The sequence below is a fragment of the Trachemys scripta genome, chromosome 23 (genome assembly GCF_013100865.1).
Source record: "Trachemys scripta elegans isolate TJP31775 chromosome 23, CAS_Tse_1.0, whole genome shotgun sequence".
In the NCBI taxonomy this organism is placed as follows: Eukaryota; Metazoa; Chordata; order Testudines; family Emydidae; genus Trachemys; species Trachemys scripta.
Genome location: NC_048320.1, coordinates 2727895 through 2743934, shown reverse-complemented (window position 1 = coordinate 2743934; position 16040 = coordinate 2727895). Strand labels below are relative to the sequence as shown.

The window sequence follows — 16040 nt, the reverse complement described above, 5'->3', positions numbered from 1 at the left end:
CCCCCGGCCCACCCAGCACTGCCGGTCCCTGGCCCCCCCGGCCGAGCATCCCCGGCCCGCTCGGCACCGCCGGCGCTCGGCGCCCCAGGCGCCCCCGGCACCGCCAACCCCCAGCGCTTGGCACCGTCGGCCCCCGGCCCAGCCACCGGCCCAGCACTGCCGGCCCCGCATGTCCCGATTTTCCCGGACATGTCCGGCTTTTTGGGGCCCAAAAAGCCGGACATGTCCGGGAAAATCCGGACGTATGGTAACCCTACCTAATAATGTGAAAGCAATTCCCAGCCTCTGTAAAATTTGCATATTTCCCCTCATATTTCAGTCTCTTCAGCTCCACTTGTTGGTCATATGTGGACTTTGGCTACAGAATTTGCCATTTCCTCAGAGGAGGGGAACCACAGAAGACATTTGTATCTGAACTGGTTTTGCTGAGACCTTGTTTACATGGGAAAGTTGCAACTATTTAACTTAAATCTGTTCTTAATCCAATTTAATTAAATCCATGCAACCCCCTGTGTGAATGCTCTTATTTCAATTTAAGGGAATGGCTTATTTTGCTTTAGCTTAAACCTGTTCCTCATAGACTTAAGCTAAGCTGAAAAAAGCGGCTGTACCAAAATAAGGATGTCTACACAGGGGTTTGCATTGGTTTTACTTAATTGGTTTAAATTCACTCCTTAGCTTAAATCAGTGCAACCTTCCCATGCAGACAAGTGATAACACAGCTGCATTCATGAGTCTACATCTACCATGCTGCTGACCAATGTTTGTACCAGTGCATGCTGGGGAAGTCAGGGCAGCTCTCCCAGAGTGCCCAGGGGACATCCACACAGAGCAGCATGGAGGACAACAAACCCTGGGCTGTCTGGCTCTCTGCATGTGGAGTAGGGAGGGGGAAATGGTCTAGCAGACTGGGGTATAGAAAATCTCCCTTCAGTTCCCATATCAGCTAATGGCCTCCTGTATGACCTCAGGCAAGTCACTTGACTTGCCTCACACCTGAGCTGCCCCTGTGTAAAATGGGGGTAAGAGTCCCCAGCTCAGGGGTGCTGGGAGGCTAAGATCTATTAGTGATTTGCTCTGGGTTTGTGCAGTGCCCAGCAGGGCCATGACTGGGGCTTCTAGGTGCTACAATAAAACACAGTGAGGGGAGCTGTGTAACTACCGGCCACATGAGTTACACAAGCAGAATTAGAGTCTTATCTGCACAGCACCACCGCACAAGCTGGCTACAGGAGGTCAGTTATGTGACTGGCAAGGGAGACATGACTGGACTTTTCCCAGGGTGTTGATCCCAGAGCCAGCCAGGTTGGGCAGAGCAGATACCTACTGTAAGAACTAAAGACCCAGCTCTTTGTTCTGTGTTGGTACAGTAACACCTGGTGCCATGCAGCCCTATGACTGGGCACTGCCACAATGCAAATCAATAACAATGATTATAATAAAAGCACTAGGGCCAGTTCATATACCAGTGTTTCCTATGGTTCCTCTCCTCAGAGAAAATAAACACTGCAGTCCCAGTCAGTCTGGGAACTGGCCTGGGGGACCGAAACGTCTTCAAAAGATGCAGAGCTGCTTGTGAGACAGGAATGCTGGGAGCGAGATCTGACAGATTGTTCTAGCGCCATTTATGGATCATCAAAGGGAACTACAGTGCACATTTTAATGACTTGGGTTCGAGGTGATGGTATTTTGCACCAAAGGAACCTTAAAGTAGCTCAGTGCCCCTCATTGTAATGAGACACATTGCATACTGGAGAACTGAGCTAAGTCTACTGGCGATAAGCGTAACGCTATGGTGCTTTTTCTTTGACACTCTTTAAGGCTTAAGCTTTGTTCTGTTGCTAGTGTGCTGTGAGATATCACAGGTGCTAGTAACAGAGGCTTTTCCTCTCTAATGTAAGCTGCTCGCAGTTACTAATTTAGCTATTTGATTTTCTGTCTTTTCCAAATTATTTGTTGTTTTATACTTATGAAAGGCAGGAATAACTTGGGAATCGATAAAATCAAATAACTAAATTAGCAACTCCAAGCAGCTTGCATTAGAGAGGAAAAGCCTCCTTGAGTGTTACAAAGGAGTAATGGTTAGTCATGATTTTCTGAAGCAGCTGAATTAAATGCTACTTATAAGGAATAATTGAATACAAATACAATACTGTGTATATGTAACTCAGCAATTTAGTATATTTAACTGCTCAAAATTCCTATGAATGGCTTTGGAATAAGCACAGAATGGAGATACATCTCTACCCCGATATAACGCTATCCTCGGGAGCCAAAAAATCTTACCGCATTATAGGTGAAACCGCGTTATATCGAACTTGCTTTGATCCGCCGGAGGGCGCAGCCCCGCCCCCCTGGATTGCGGCTTTACCGCGTTCTATCCGAATTCGTGTTATATCGGGTCGCATTATATCAGGGTAAGGTGTATTTCTTCGTCACTTCATAGAAATGTAACAGCTGTGCAAACTTTAAATAATTAAAAGTAGAACTGGTCAAAAATTTTCCGTTGAAACTTTGTAATGGTGCTGTGCAGTGTAATAGCCGCGGTACGTGTGGTGTGGGGGAGTCACAGCGTGGTCTTGTGAGAACCTTATGCACATCTTGACTTGCGTGGCGTTTAAGGCCCTAACTTCCATGAGCGCTGACGAGCTTTGGCACATGCCCTGTGCCTGGTGCACGCCCAGAAGCTGGGGCTGTGCTTGGTGCACACAGGAGCAAAGCCGCAGTTTGCACACGCACAGCAGTGTAGTCCTTCTTATTGCAATTTATGTCAACCTACATTTCTGCATTCGGTGAGCGTTTGCCAGTCGTTTGCCAGGAAGCATGCTGCATTAGTACCCCTGGGATGATCCCTATTAGCCCACAGGCATCACAGGGAAGAACTGGAGGAGCTAATAAGATGCAGTGTTATCAATTTACCCTCCTGGCCTGGTTTTGTCTCCTCCTCAGATATGTTCTGTTCAAACTTCTGGCAGCACCCTCGTTACATAGCTGCCAAGAAGAACACCCAAGTTCACTTCATCTGCCATTCCCGCAACTCAAACGATGTGCAGTGGTACAAAATGACTGGACAGGACAAAACCCCCCGGGTGATAGATGTGAATGGCCCGAGGGTGTACGAGGAGAGGAATGTGTCGTTTGTAATGATCATCTTCAACAAAATCCAGCCTGAAGACAACGGTATTTACTTGTGTGCAAATAAGAGCCTGGCTCGTGATCGGGGACGGATACGCACGTGTGGGAGTGAACTGAGAGTAATAGGTGAGACGCGCTATCGCTGTCTCTGTCTAACCCCAGACACACCCATCTATCTATTTGTCCATCTGTCCGCACACACACCCATCTATCTATCTGTCCCCATACAAACCCATCTATCTATCTGTCCATCTGTCCACATACACACCCATCTGTCCCTCTGTCCCCACACACACACATCTATCTATCTATCTATCTATCTATCTATCTATCTATCTATCTATCTATCTACCTANACATCTATCTATCTATCTATCTATCTATCTATCTATCTATCTATCTATCTACCTACCTACCTACCTACCTATCTCATATGGATTTTTTCAAGTTTTCTACTTAAAACCTTTGGGTGGGATTTTCAAAGGCACCAAAGGGATGTTGGCATCTAGCTCCCACTCCAGTGGGATCCCTTATGATTAAGGCTATGATTATTTTATAGAGGTCGACGAAGTCACAGGGAATCCGTGACTTCCGGTGACTTCCGTGACTTCAGCCCATGGCGGCTGGGAGCTGTGGGGTACTCTCGCAGCTCCTGACCGCCGCAGGTGGCAGAGGGGACCCTGGAGCTCCAAGTGGACCCCGCACATAGGTGCGGGAAGTAGGGGTGCGGGGGGTGCTGCAGCACCCCCAGGTTTTATGCAGGGTCTCGGCTGCTGGCAGTACACATGGTGTCCCAGCTACTGGCCCCGCTCCCGGCCACGCACGCGGGGTGCCGCATCATGGCTGCTGGCCCCATGCCTGGGGGTCCTGGGCTGCCAGCCCAGCGCCGGCCCTGCACACGGAATCCTGCCATCCCACTCCTGGCCCCGCACGCAGGGTCCCAGCTGCCGGCCCCTCTCTCAGCCACACATGCGGGGTCCCGGCTGCCGGTCCCACACACAGGGCTCTGCTACTGGCCCCGCACCTGCTGCCAGCCTCAGCCCCCTTATCCCTGTCTGTGTCCCCCTCCCCTCCTAGAGACACAGCCCTGCTCCTGGCCTCAGCTCTGGCAGATAAGAAGTTTGGGGCTAGTTTTGCTGGCTTTCAGCAGCCCCACTATAAAAAGCGTTCCAGCACCATTGTCCCCACAGCTGCCTCGCCGCTGCACGCAGTGTGGGGACCCCGCAGCTGAGCTCTCCATTTTGTCATGGCTGTTTTTAGTAAAAGTCATGGACAGGTCATGGGCTTTTTTACTAAAAATAGCCATGACAAAATCTTAGCCTTAATGATGATGCTTTGAAAATCCCAGTCTGACCCATTGACACAGCAATACAGAACCCCCTGAACACATTAGCGGCCATGCAGCAAGAAGGGGCTGTGGCCCAGATCCCAGCAGCAAAGGAGCCCTGTCATCTGACGCCGGGTATGTCAGGGGGGGGTTGAATTTCAGTAAGACATTAGGCTTTTCCCAATCCTGATTAATAAAAGGGACCATTTGGGCCTTCAGCCATTCCCAGTGTGGCAATTTTGCCCCCAAGGTTCTTCGCGTGGTTTCTGACTTATTTCAGCTCTCATTTCTCTCCCCTTCAGAATACACTCTAGTTCAACCACAAGCCATTGGGCTAGATGCAGGAGTCCAGGGGTGAGTTTGTCTGGCTTGTATTATGCAAGAGGGCAGACTAGAGGATCTAATGGCCTTTCCTGGCCTTAAAATCTATGGATGTATGTGACTCTATGAATCTGTGTGCTGAAAGCTATGAAACACAGGAACAAATGAGCAAACCATTGCTGAGACTCTCAGCTGTTCGGGGCAAGGACTGTGTCTGCCTCTATTTCTGTACAGCACCCTGCACAATGGGGCCAAGCAGGAATGAGGCCCATGAGCGCAGTCCCAGGATACCCAGGAAATGATAAGAATATTATCATTCCAGAAAGGTTGTGTAAAAAAGTCCCTTTTCACACTGTAAAATACAAGAAGCTCAGAGAACTCGCATTACGGGTGTAAATACTCACACTGCATGTCTAACTTACACCTACCAACCTGCGGACGTTCAGCCTGGAGCACCAGGTGTCTAACTGAGAACAGGCTGGAGAACGAAGGTGCCAGGCATCCCTGCAGTTCAATGGGGCAAGTACCATTGCTGGCACGTCCCCCATACTGTAAGTTCTTTAGGGCAGGGACCATCCCTCTGTTCTGTGTTTGTTCAGCGCCTTGCACAGTGGGGTCCTGATCCATGACGGGAGCTCCCAGGTGCTACCACAATCTTCTTCCTCTTTCTTGCCACTTCCCTATTTGGGGTTGAGGACTTTTATAGCCTTCTTCCAAAACTCGTGATTGTACGGCTGGCTATTGTGCAAATTGGTCTCTAACATCTGTTGATATCTGCTCCACGTACCTAGTCTTTGGCCTCTTCCTTGCTCGTCTTTCATCCACAATCACTGAAAGGGTCATCCTACCAGAAGCACTCCCAGGTCTCCACTGGACACAACCACACCAACATACCCTAGCCTCCAGCAACTTGTCCTCAATTGGGGCAATCCGCATTAGGCCCCTCACAACCTCATTCCATTTCCTATCATAGCAAGTCCATCCATTTAACCATCTCAACATCTTCATTCCCGTGGTAGAGAACATACTGATCGCCTTCCCCGTAGTTGGCCAAGTCTCTGTCCTGTACATTAGGATGGGTTGAATTACAATGTTTATACACCCTAGTTTTTAACTTGATTGCCATATTTTTATCACAGAGAACTGGGGTCAGCTCCTGTCATTCGCACCAACCAGCTAGGCACTCCCACAATACAGAAATGAATAGATTTCCCAGGCCAAAAGGGACCACTGTGATCATCCAGTCTGACCTACCACATAACACAGGTCAGAGTACTGCCCCAAAATAACTCCTAGAGCAGATCTTGTAGAAAAACATCCAATCCTGATTTAAAAGCTGCCAGTGATGACCATGACCCTTGGTAGGTTGTTCCAATGGTTAATGTTAAAAATGTGTACCTTATTTCCAGGCTGAATCTGTCTAGCTTCAACTTCCACCCATTGGATCATGTTAGACTTTTCTTTCCTAGATTGACTATTACCAAGCATTTGTTCCCCATGTAGGTACTTACAGACTGTGATCAAGTCATCCCTGAACCTTCTCTTTGTTAAGCTACATAGATTGGGCTTCTTGAGTCTATCGCTACAAGGCAGGTTTTCAAAACCTTTAATCATTCTCATGGCTCCTCTCTGAACCCTCTCCAATGTATCATCATCCTTCTGGAATTGTGAACACCAGAACTGGACATGGTATCCCAGCAGTGGTTGCACCAGTGCCAAATATGGAGGTAAAATAACCTCTCTTCCGCTACTCAGAATTACCTGGTTTATACATCCCAGGATCACATTAGCTCTTTTGGCCACAGTGTCACACTGGGAGTTCATGTTTAGCTGATTAACCACCACGCCCTCAAACCTTTTCCAGAGTCCCTGCTTCCCAGGGTAGCCCCCTTCCCCATCCTATAAGTATGGCTGGCATTCTTTGTTCTTAGATGTGCACATTTACATTTAGCTGTATTAAAATGCACCTGGTTTGCATGTGCCCAGCTTACCGAGTGATCCAGCCTGCGCTGAATCCGTGCCCTGTCCCTTTCATTATTTACCACTCCCCGTGTCATCTCAAACACGATCGGTGATGATTTTATGTTTTCTTCCAGGTCATTAATAATGTCATGGTAATTAGTGTAGGGCCAAGAACCAATTCCTGCAGGACTCTGATGGAAACACACCTGCTCAATGCTGATTCCCTGTTCACAGTTACATTTTGAGACCTATCAGTTACCCAGGTAACAGGGAACCCCAGCTCTCCTGGCCAATGGCTCTGTGACTGCCTCCAGTCACTCACACTGCGTTGTATATCTCCATAGTGCTGCTCTGGGCTCCGTCACACACACGTGGGAGTAGCACTGTGTCGAGGGGACAGCGCCTGCTTTGTGTTGGTGCCAGGTCTCTGGTGCAGATACCATCGGGCTCACCTGGAAGGCCAGGAAATGTTGTTTGGACACCTTGCACTTGTCACCTTCCAAGCACGTCATGTTCAGAACGGGCTGTTTGCTGCCCTGAGTGACCCATGACCTGGGTGCCCATGAGGTGGTGCTGACAAGGCCCTTCCACTTGCAAGCCCACTCTGTGTGGCATGGGGAGGCTGCTTGCTTTGCTGTCTGGGCAGCATTTCAGGGAGACGTTCCCCATCCCCAGAGCAGGGCCCATGGAGCTGGCCAGCCCTCAGCACTCACAGATCATCTGCCATGCCCACAGATCACGAGATGGGCTTAAAACAATGAGATTTTAAACTGGGGTTCTCTTTATTTCCCTTCTGGGTCTGGACTTTTTAGGGTTCGTGTCTTCAAGCTTTTATCCATGACCGGGAGGGCATGTACTTACTTTTAAAAACAAACCAAGCAAACATAAAACCCCCAAAAGCTGACACTCTCATGTGTTCACCTGACTTCCAGAGCTGAGATTTAGCACCAAATATCATGAGACTAGTGAGAAAATTGCAATAGCAGGTGACATTGCAGGCTAGTGGCCCGGGCTAGATGGACGGTGGCAAGGGGTTACAGTATGGAAAAGGGGATGAATCACTACTCCTAAGGTAGGAAAGAATTTCAGCAGCACAGAGAGGTGGAGAGAAGAGGTGCCGATGGGAGGTCACAGCAAACAGCAGGTCAGGGAAGCTCTTGAATCAACTGAGAGGTTTTTCCTCCATCAAAAAAGCAAGTCTGTGATGCTCATGGGATGCAAACGGGGCTGTTGTGAAAGCAAAGCAGGCATCTTTCTTTCTTTCTTTCTTTCTTTCTTAAAAGAATTCCCTTTATCAATTTTTGTTTTCACCCGTTCACTCACTACTCCATGCAGAACCCTTTCACGCTAAGTTCCTCCTCCTAGGCCCTTACAGCTGTTCTGTACCAAAACTCCAGCCAGGTCCTGCTCCTCCCGTCTGGGAGAGGCGCTGCAAAGGGTTTAAGGCGCCCCTTCCTGCCGTTGCCTTGTTTGTAGGTTTCAGCACCATTGAGCAGGTCCAGAGACGGAACAGCGTGAAAGACGTCATCATCATGATCCAGTCCATTCTCCTGGTCATCTTCGTGAGTGTCCCCATGCTCCTGCTCCTGGAGAGAGTGAGTATTGGGCGCCTCCTACTGAAATACCGTTGACCGTCCTGCAATGCGAGGCATCTTGGAATGTCTCAGCATGACGTGTTGGGGGACCATGTTTCTAGACCTGTCTGGGCACCGTCATCCCAGGCTCCCAGCTCCTGAGCTGTGCTGAGGATGGGGAGAAGTCTCCTGTATTTTCTAAGGAGCAGGGGGCTAATGGCCCTGGAACCAGGGCAGGCGTATTGCCTTCGCTGGGGGGATATATAGCTGTGTCACAAGAGGCTCCATTTCCATTGTGTCTATTCAGCCAATGGGCTCTTCCTGACAGCCTCCTCTGAGAACTAAGGTACCTGGGCTAGGTCCCAGAGGCAATGCAAAAGATGGAGGATAGCTAGTCCCTTCCACCCACTGCTTCGTGGTTAGGGGGGAGTTATATGGGATATTGCCATCGGGGCCCCACCAGAGGCCTGGAGGAACAGCAAGGGGTTGCACTGCCTCAGCTTGGCGGCCCCTCGTGGCTGTTGAAAGGTGTAGGCCAGGGACGTCTACACTACAGGAGCTACAGCTCCCAGCTACACCGCGGGAAGCCTGTAGTGTAGACGCACACCACAGCGACAGAAGCGTATTTTCCATCGCGGTAGGAACTCTATCTCCCTGGGCGACGGTCACTAGCATGATGGAAGCAGTCTGCTATTGACCTCGCTGTGGCTACTCTGGGGGTTAGTTTGGCACCACTGCGGCACTCGGGGGCTGTGGATTTTTCACACCCCTGAGTACCGCAGCTATGTTGACCTGAGTTTTAAGTGTAGACCAGGCCTCAGGGAGGAACATTTATCTTCCTTTGCTTGGAGGAATAAAGCATTTAGCCCTGGGGAGCCCTGGAAGCATCTGGAATTCCCTTGGGAAGCTCTGGGTTTAGTGGGTTAATGGGGATAGGGCAGAGATGGGGGGGCAGAGTGAGGGCAGCCAGATTCAGCAGTGTTACTGAGCATGCTCAGCCCTGTGAGCAAATCTGGGGGGCACGTGACCCTGCATGCCCCCCCATATGTCGCCTCTGATAGGGGTTCAGTGATGGCTCCTGGCTCCTCCAAGGGAAACTGTCATCAGGAGTCTGGGCACTGAGGGTGCACACCTCAGGCTTAGATCTGAGGTGGGGCTGGCATGGCTGGGAGCGAAAGCAGGCCCCCGGCACCCAGACAGCTCACTGTTATCCCTGGCGCCTGGGTTGTGCTGAGGGCATCGCATGGCTTAACCTGGGTTGGTTTACACCAAGGACTCAGCGTAAATCCAGGACATCGCAGTAGGAGACACGCCCAGGCCATTCACACACACCATGCTGAGCGGGGCTGTTCTTGGATGGCCCCATTCCCCCGAGGGCACAGCTGCCCCATCACGCAGTGCTTGGCAATGCCCTGGTTTTACACCCACTTGGGACACTTTGGGGGGAAACATTTAATGACACAGCCATTCTGGTAGCAGCCCATGGAAGAGCCCAGAAATAGCAGGACACCATGGTAAGGAATATCACTACATTTACCCTGTGCTTCTCCCCTCCCGCTAGGGCGACGGCAAAGCCAGCTCTGATGAGGACCATACCTATGAGGTAAGTTAACAATATCATGTTAATTAGGTTAATAATAGTTAATATAATAGGAATATTTTTGAAGCTGTGAGCTGGGCAGGGCGGCATTTGTTGGGGTTTCAGATGTACATTGCGAGCTGAAGGGGAGGAGTGGATCTTTAAGACTGATGTCCTTTCTCCCAAGTGTGTGTTGTGTATTGGAGAAGTGGCGCTGGAACAGTTTTTGCAGTGAGGGTGCTGAGCTGCATCCCCGCTTACCCCTGTCTGCGCCCTCCACCATCCCCTAGAGCTAGGGCCGGGAGCAGGGCTCTGGCTCCGGGAGGGGAGGGACACAGACAGGGGTAAAGCGGCGGAGGCTGGAGCCACAGCTAGGGGTGGGTGTGGAGCCCCAGGCATGGGGCCAGTGGCTGAGTGGGACCCCGGGCTGGCAGCCAGGACCCTGCATGCAGGGCCAGCAGCCGGTCCTATCCCCGGGCGGGACCCTGGGGCTGGCACAAAACCTGAGCATGCTGCATCATCCCACACAGCCCTACTTCCCATGCCTCTGTATTGGAGTTAAATCAATACTAACAAAACCATGCAAAACTAAGCGCTTCAAACAGCCTGCCACGAAATCTTTTCCCCTCTCAGGTGCAGCTCCCAGACTTTTGGTCGGTCATAGTGCCACTAGTTCTCCGGTCATCCACAGAGTCTGCCAGGGTAGACAAGGCCTGAATTTCTGTCTAAAATAAGCAGAGGGAAACAAACAAACCCTTTCAGGTTTTCTGTAAATCATGAAGGAGCAAAAAAGGCACCAATCCATTATCTCCCCGGGAATGAGCCTGAAGACGGCACGGCCAGGCCAGCCTTGGAGATGGGAGGGAGGGAGGCCTGGGGCTGGAGGCAAGGAGTCAGCTTTGGTAAAGCTCTTCTGCCAGCTAACATCACACTGAATTCCCAATTCCGCCCTAAGCTCGTCTGGTGCAGCAACGGGTGAGCCAAGGGAGGCACCTGGGCGTATCTCAGGGCCGAATCGGGTCCCTGGGAACGTTTCCTCCTCAGTCTCCCTCTTCTTTGCACAGGGCTTAGAGATCGAACAAACTGCCACCTACGAAGACATTGCACCTCTGCGGGATGTAAAAGCCAAGTGGACAATTGGGGAGCATCCGGGCCAGGAGTGAGGGGCTCTGCACCCAGGCGACTTGCCTACGTTAGTGGAACAGCTTCTTGCACCCGCTGTGCCTGCGAGCTACCCACTGATGCTGGAGGGGATGGGATTCCTGGCTTCCTGCCATGGGCTGTGGCTGTTACAGACTCATGTGTGGCAGGGCAACATCACAAACTGCAACACGATGATGGGACGCTGCCAGTAGCTCCCACCTCCCTGCCGCACGCAGCTGCCTCCCGTAACCATTAGTAGAGCTTGCTTGAGTTTTTGGTGTTGTATATTCAGTGCTTGCTTTTCTGAGTCTGTATCCAGGTCTGGATGGGAGCTGGCCAAGATGATTTTAGCCTGGAAGTTGCTGTTATTATCTCAACACACAAGCCCCTAGGTGCATGTACAGGAATGAGTAGCGAGCTGCCACCAACTGGCAGCAAACAATGAGTTAACCTCAGCCTGGGTTAGGCAGCTAAAAGAACCTGGTATGTTTAAAGCAGCAAATCACTTTCATCTCTGAGGCCCTGGGCCTAGGAAGGAGAGACACATTCACAGAGGGCTGGAATGTGATCACTTTACTCATGTTGAACTGAACCTTACCCTGCACGTGAAGTTATTACGACTCCTTGTAGCAGGATGCTACACAGCGGGAATGAAGTTCTACCAAGTGTGAATTAGGGCGTCCCAGCAAAGAGTGGAAACTGTGGGATCAAAATGTCCAACTGCTTTTTAAAATTTTAATAAACACAATAAATCAGTGTCCTGCTCGTCCCGTTACCACCGCCCGGAGTCAGACTGGCTCCTTACTGCACAATGCGTGGCTGAGATGCATAGTCCAGAGGCTCTCTCATTGAGCAACTTGTCTAGGTGCGTGGGCTGTTATCATGATGCTGGGATCTCAGGCAGGTTCTGTACTAAGGAACACCAAAGATCATTTCACATCAACTCACTCACCAGAAGAGGTTTTCCATGGACCAGAGCATGGAACATTCCTTCAGTGCTAATAATAAGCCTGCTTAATGTCAATTAAAATTCACTAATTTCCTGCTCCAAGCAGCACTTTAGGCCACAGTTTCTGCTGCACGGACCTTCCTTTGCAAGAGGAGAAATCTGACTGGGTGGAATTATACCAGCAAAATTTTGCATCTTGCTCACCTCCCCAGGCCCTTTAAGTTTGCCTGTACGGTCTATTTAGAGCAGCTGCTCTTTGCAGCAGGGGCGTGTCTGTTAAGTGCCATGCAGGCTGGTGGGGCTGTATAGGCAAGGACCGAAATACAGTCATGGGCACTGGGCTCTCATGAGACACATTAGAGCAGATGTTCCCCACACTGCACCAGTAAGGATGCACATGCCCATGCCAGTGATTTCGGAGGGGCTGGCTGGGAAGGGGGTGCTGGGCCTGTTTGCAGCTGCTTCTACAGGCTTTTGCTGCCAGGGTGAGCCAGGAGGTCTCTAGCACTGCCTTGTATTCATGCAGGGCCCAGCAGCCATGGCCAGGATCAAGACCTCGTTGAACTAGGCACTGTACTGACACATGGAAAGGACAGTGCCTGCCCCAAAGAACGAGACACAAGAAGTAAATGGACCAAACCACTGACCTGGGACAGGGCGGGGGGGGGCGGGGTCAGTCATCAGAATATACAATCCTTGCTGGTCACCTGCCAACCCTTGTAGCCCATTTGCCATCGGCTGCCAGCAGCAGTGAGGAGGGATCTGAAGGGAGACACAGCAGGGGCTTGCGGGATCTGTTCAGGGATGTTGCTTCCTGCACAAGGGGCAGCGCAGAAGAGGCGGCAGAAGTGCCAATGGGTGCATCAAAGAAGCGGCTGGTGTTGGTGGAAGAGCAAAGGAAGTAGACAAGGTGGAAGGTGGCAAGAGATGACATTTTACACAAGCAGAGGGAAGGGCAAAGCTGTGCAGTGCCTTACAAGTAAGGCCCAGAAGCTTGTGTGTGAGACGCATGGATCAAGGGGTCGCAAAGAGGGGTGTGACACAGCCAGGGCAATGGACAGGAAGGTGATTGGAGCAGAATGGGCCGTATGAGGACCAGGCAGGGGCCAGGGAGGTGGAGAGGAGGCTGCCGAGCATTCTAGCTGCAGGACAGGAAAGGGTCGCTCTTCGGGAGGATCTGCAGGAGGAAGCTGTAGGATTTGGAGGCAGCCTGGAAATTCTCGGCTGTGTTTTCTCACGTCCGCCCACAGCCAATCCTCACTGTAGCTCTAAGGAATCCAAAGAGCTGTGGATTCAGAAGCTTGTGCCTGGTTTCACTGAAGGGAGCTCAGCACCCTTCTGTGCTCTCCTAAGAGCCTTTTCCATGGGAGCCATTGCTACGTGGAAAAACAACAAGGAGTCTGGTGGCTCCTTAAAGACTAACAGATTTATTTGGGCATAAGCTTTCGTGAGTAAAAACCTCACTTCTTCGCATGCATAGAGTGAAAGTTACAGATGCAGGCATTATATACTGACACATGGAGAGCAGGGAGTTACTTCGCAAGTGGAGAACCAGTGTTGACAGGGCCAATTCAATCAGGGTGGATGTAGTCCACTCCCAATAATAGATGAGGAGGTGTCAATTCCAGGAGAGGAAAAGCTGCTTCTGTCATGAGCCAGCCACTCCCAGTCCCTATTCAAGCCCAGATTAATGGTGTTAAATTTGCAAATGAATTTTAATTCTGCTGTTTCTCTTTGAAGTCTGTTTCTGAAGTTTTTTTGTTCAATGATAGTGACTTTTAAATCTGTAATAGAATGACCAGGGAGATTGAAGTGTTCACTTACTGACTTTTGTATATTACCATTCCTGATGTCCGATTTGTGTCCATTTATTCTTTTGCGGAGGGACTGTCCGGTTTGGCCAATGTACATGGCAGAGAGGCATTGCTGGCACATGATGGCATATATAACATTAGTGGATGTGCAGGTGAATGAGCCCTTGATGGTGTGGCTGATGTGGTTGGGTCCTCTGATGGTGTTGCCAGAGTAGATATGGGGACAGAGTAGGCAACGAGGTTTGCTACAGGGATTGGTTCCTGGGTTGGTGTTTCTGTGGTGTGGTGTGTAGTTGCTGGTGAGCATTTGCTTCAGGTTGGGGGGTTGTCTGTAAGCGAGGACTGGCCTGCCTCCCAAGGTTTGTGAGAGTGAAGGATCATTTTCCAGGATAGGTTGTAGATTGTGGATAATGCACTGTAGAGATTTTAGCTGGGGGCTGTATGTGATGGCCAGTGGTGTTCTGTTATTGTCCTTGTTGGGCCTGTCCTGTAGTAGGTGATTTCTGGGTACCCGTCTTGCTCTGTCAATCTGTTTCCTCACTTCCCCAGGTGGATATTGTAGTTTTACAAATGCTTGATAAAGATCTTGTAGGTGTTCGTCTCTGTCTGAGGGGTTGGAGCAAATTTGGTTGTATCTTAGGGCTTGGCTGTAGACAATGGATCGTGTGATGTGTCTTGGATGGAAGCTGGAGGCATGTAGGTATGTATAGAGGTCAGTAGGTTTCCGGTATAGGGTGGTGTTTATGTGACCATCGCTTATTTGCACTGTAGTGTCCAGGAAGTGGATCTCTTGTGTGGACTGGTCCAGGCTGAGGTTGATGGTGGGGTGGAAATTGTTGAAGTCCAGGTGGTTGCTATGTGGTTGTCCCAGAGATGCTATGTGATCGTGAACATGTGGGAAGGCGGCGTCTAGGAGATGCAGCCCGCCCCATGGCAATTTCCACAACCCTTGCCTGCAGCACTGTCCGAAAACTGGCCTCCGCGTTGGTGAGTTTGTTTTCAGCCTGGGGCAGGTCACGTGATGGAAAGTCCGGCTCACAAGGCACAAGAGACCGAGTGTGACATTAAGCAGCTTTGGCTAAAGCATCGGGCCCTTTACGCAGCCACGGTGTGTCATTACCGCTCACCGCTGAAAGGGTCCTGGCTGGATGGTCCCCATGCACACACTCCTCTCTTGGAGTTACTCAGCACTTTCCAAATTCAGCACAGGCGAGGCTGCTGACACAGTATCTGGTTTCCACGGAACGGGGCTTCTGGCAGATGGATGGACGATGTCTTATTTCTGGAGCACAGATTTTATATTAACGGAACAATAACATGCAAACAACCTGTAATTGCGCCTGTACCCAATACGTCAGCAGCTGCCCACAATACCAGTGTGTAACCCTCCCCGCTCAGACACATGGGCCACATTCTGCCTTTGCTTCTACCTGCATGGCCCTAAGAACTACCGGACCGAGAACATCTGCCGGAGAAGCAAGTATAAAGCCATTAGCAAACAGAATCGGCCAGCCAGGACCTGCTTTGCAGAGTGCTGAGTGCTCCGAGTTCCCAGCCTGGACAGACAGATGTGTGCTAGCTCTGCTCGAGGTAGAATTAAAAACAGAAGTGTGGCCGTTGTGGCCCAGGCAGTGACATGACTAGTCACCTGAGTACAAGCCCTCCTGATCCCCCAGGTCTGAGCGCTGGTGACTAGCCTATCCGTCTCCCAGCTCCAATGGCCACGCTGCTGTTGTTAACACGCTAGCATGTGTCTGTCTGCCCAGTGAGAGGCACATGCCCAGCTGCAGTGCAGATGTACCCACTGAGGCCAGGGCCGGCTCCAGCTTTTCTGCCACCCCAAGCGGCAAAAAAAAAAGCCGATCGGCAGCACTTTGGCGGCAGCTCAATCGTGCCGCTTCATTCTTCGGTGGCACTTCGGCGGTGGGTCCTTCACTCCCTCTCTTCCTCTTAGGCAACACTTAGGCGGCAGCTCAAAGAGGGACTAAGGGATTCGCCACTGAATTGCCGCCAAAGAGCCGGAGGTGCCGCCCCGATACCGGACGGAGTGCCGCCCCTTTGTATTGGCCGCTCCAATCACCTGCTTCCTTCGCTGGTGCCTGGAGCCGGCCCTGCCTGAGGCCAGCTAGTGCCCTCAGTGCCAGCACCCCCAAGAGTCAGGCCCCAGCTGTGCCCACTGGCCAGTGCACAGAGCATTTGCCTCTGGGCTTTCCCAGAACAATGTCTGCTTGGAGAG

At 50.9% G+C, this 16040-nt stretch overlaps 1 protein-coding gene across 1 annotated transcript in view; it reads left to right on the top strand.

Annotated features, from left to right (window-relative positions):
• Positions 1-11822, top strand: part of CD79B (CD79b molecule) — a 16216-nt gene extending 4394 nt beyond the window's left edge. The window contains exons 3-6 of the mRNA XM_034756243.1: positions 2950-3261; positions 8222-8340; positions 9881-9922; positions 10963-11822. Coding sequence (XP_034612134.1) covers positions 2950-3261; positions 8222-8340; positions 9881-9922; positions 10963-11061 — 572 coding nt within the window. The 3' untranslated portion in view covers positions 11062-11822. The remainder of the gene's footprint in view (positions 1-2949; positions 3262-8221; positions 8341-9880; positions 9923-10962) is intronic.
• The last annotated feature ends 4218 nt before the right edge of the window (positions 11823-16040 follow it).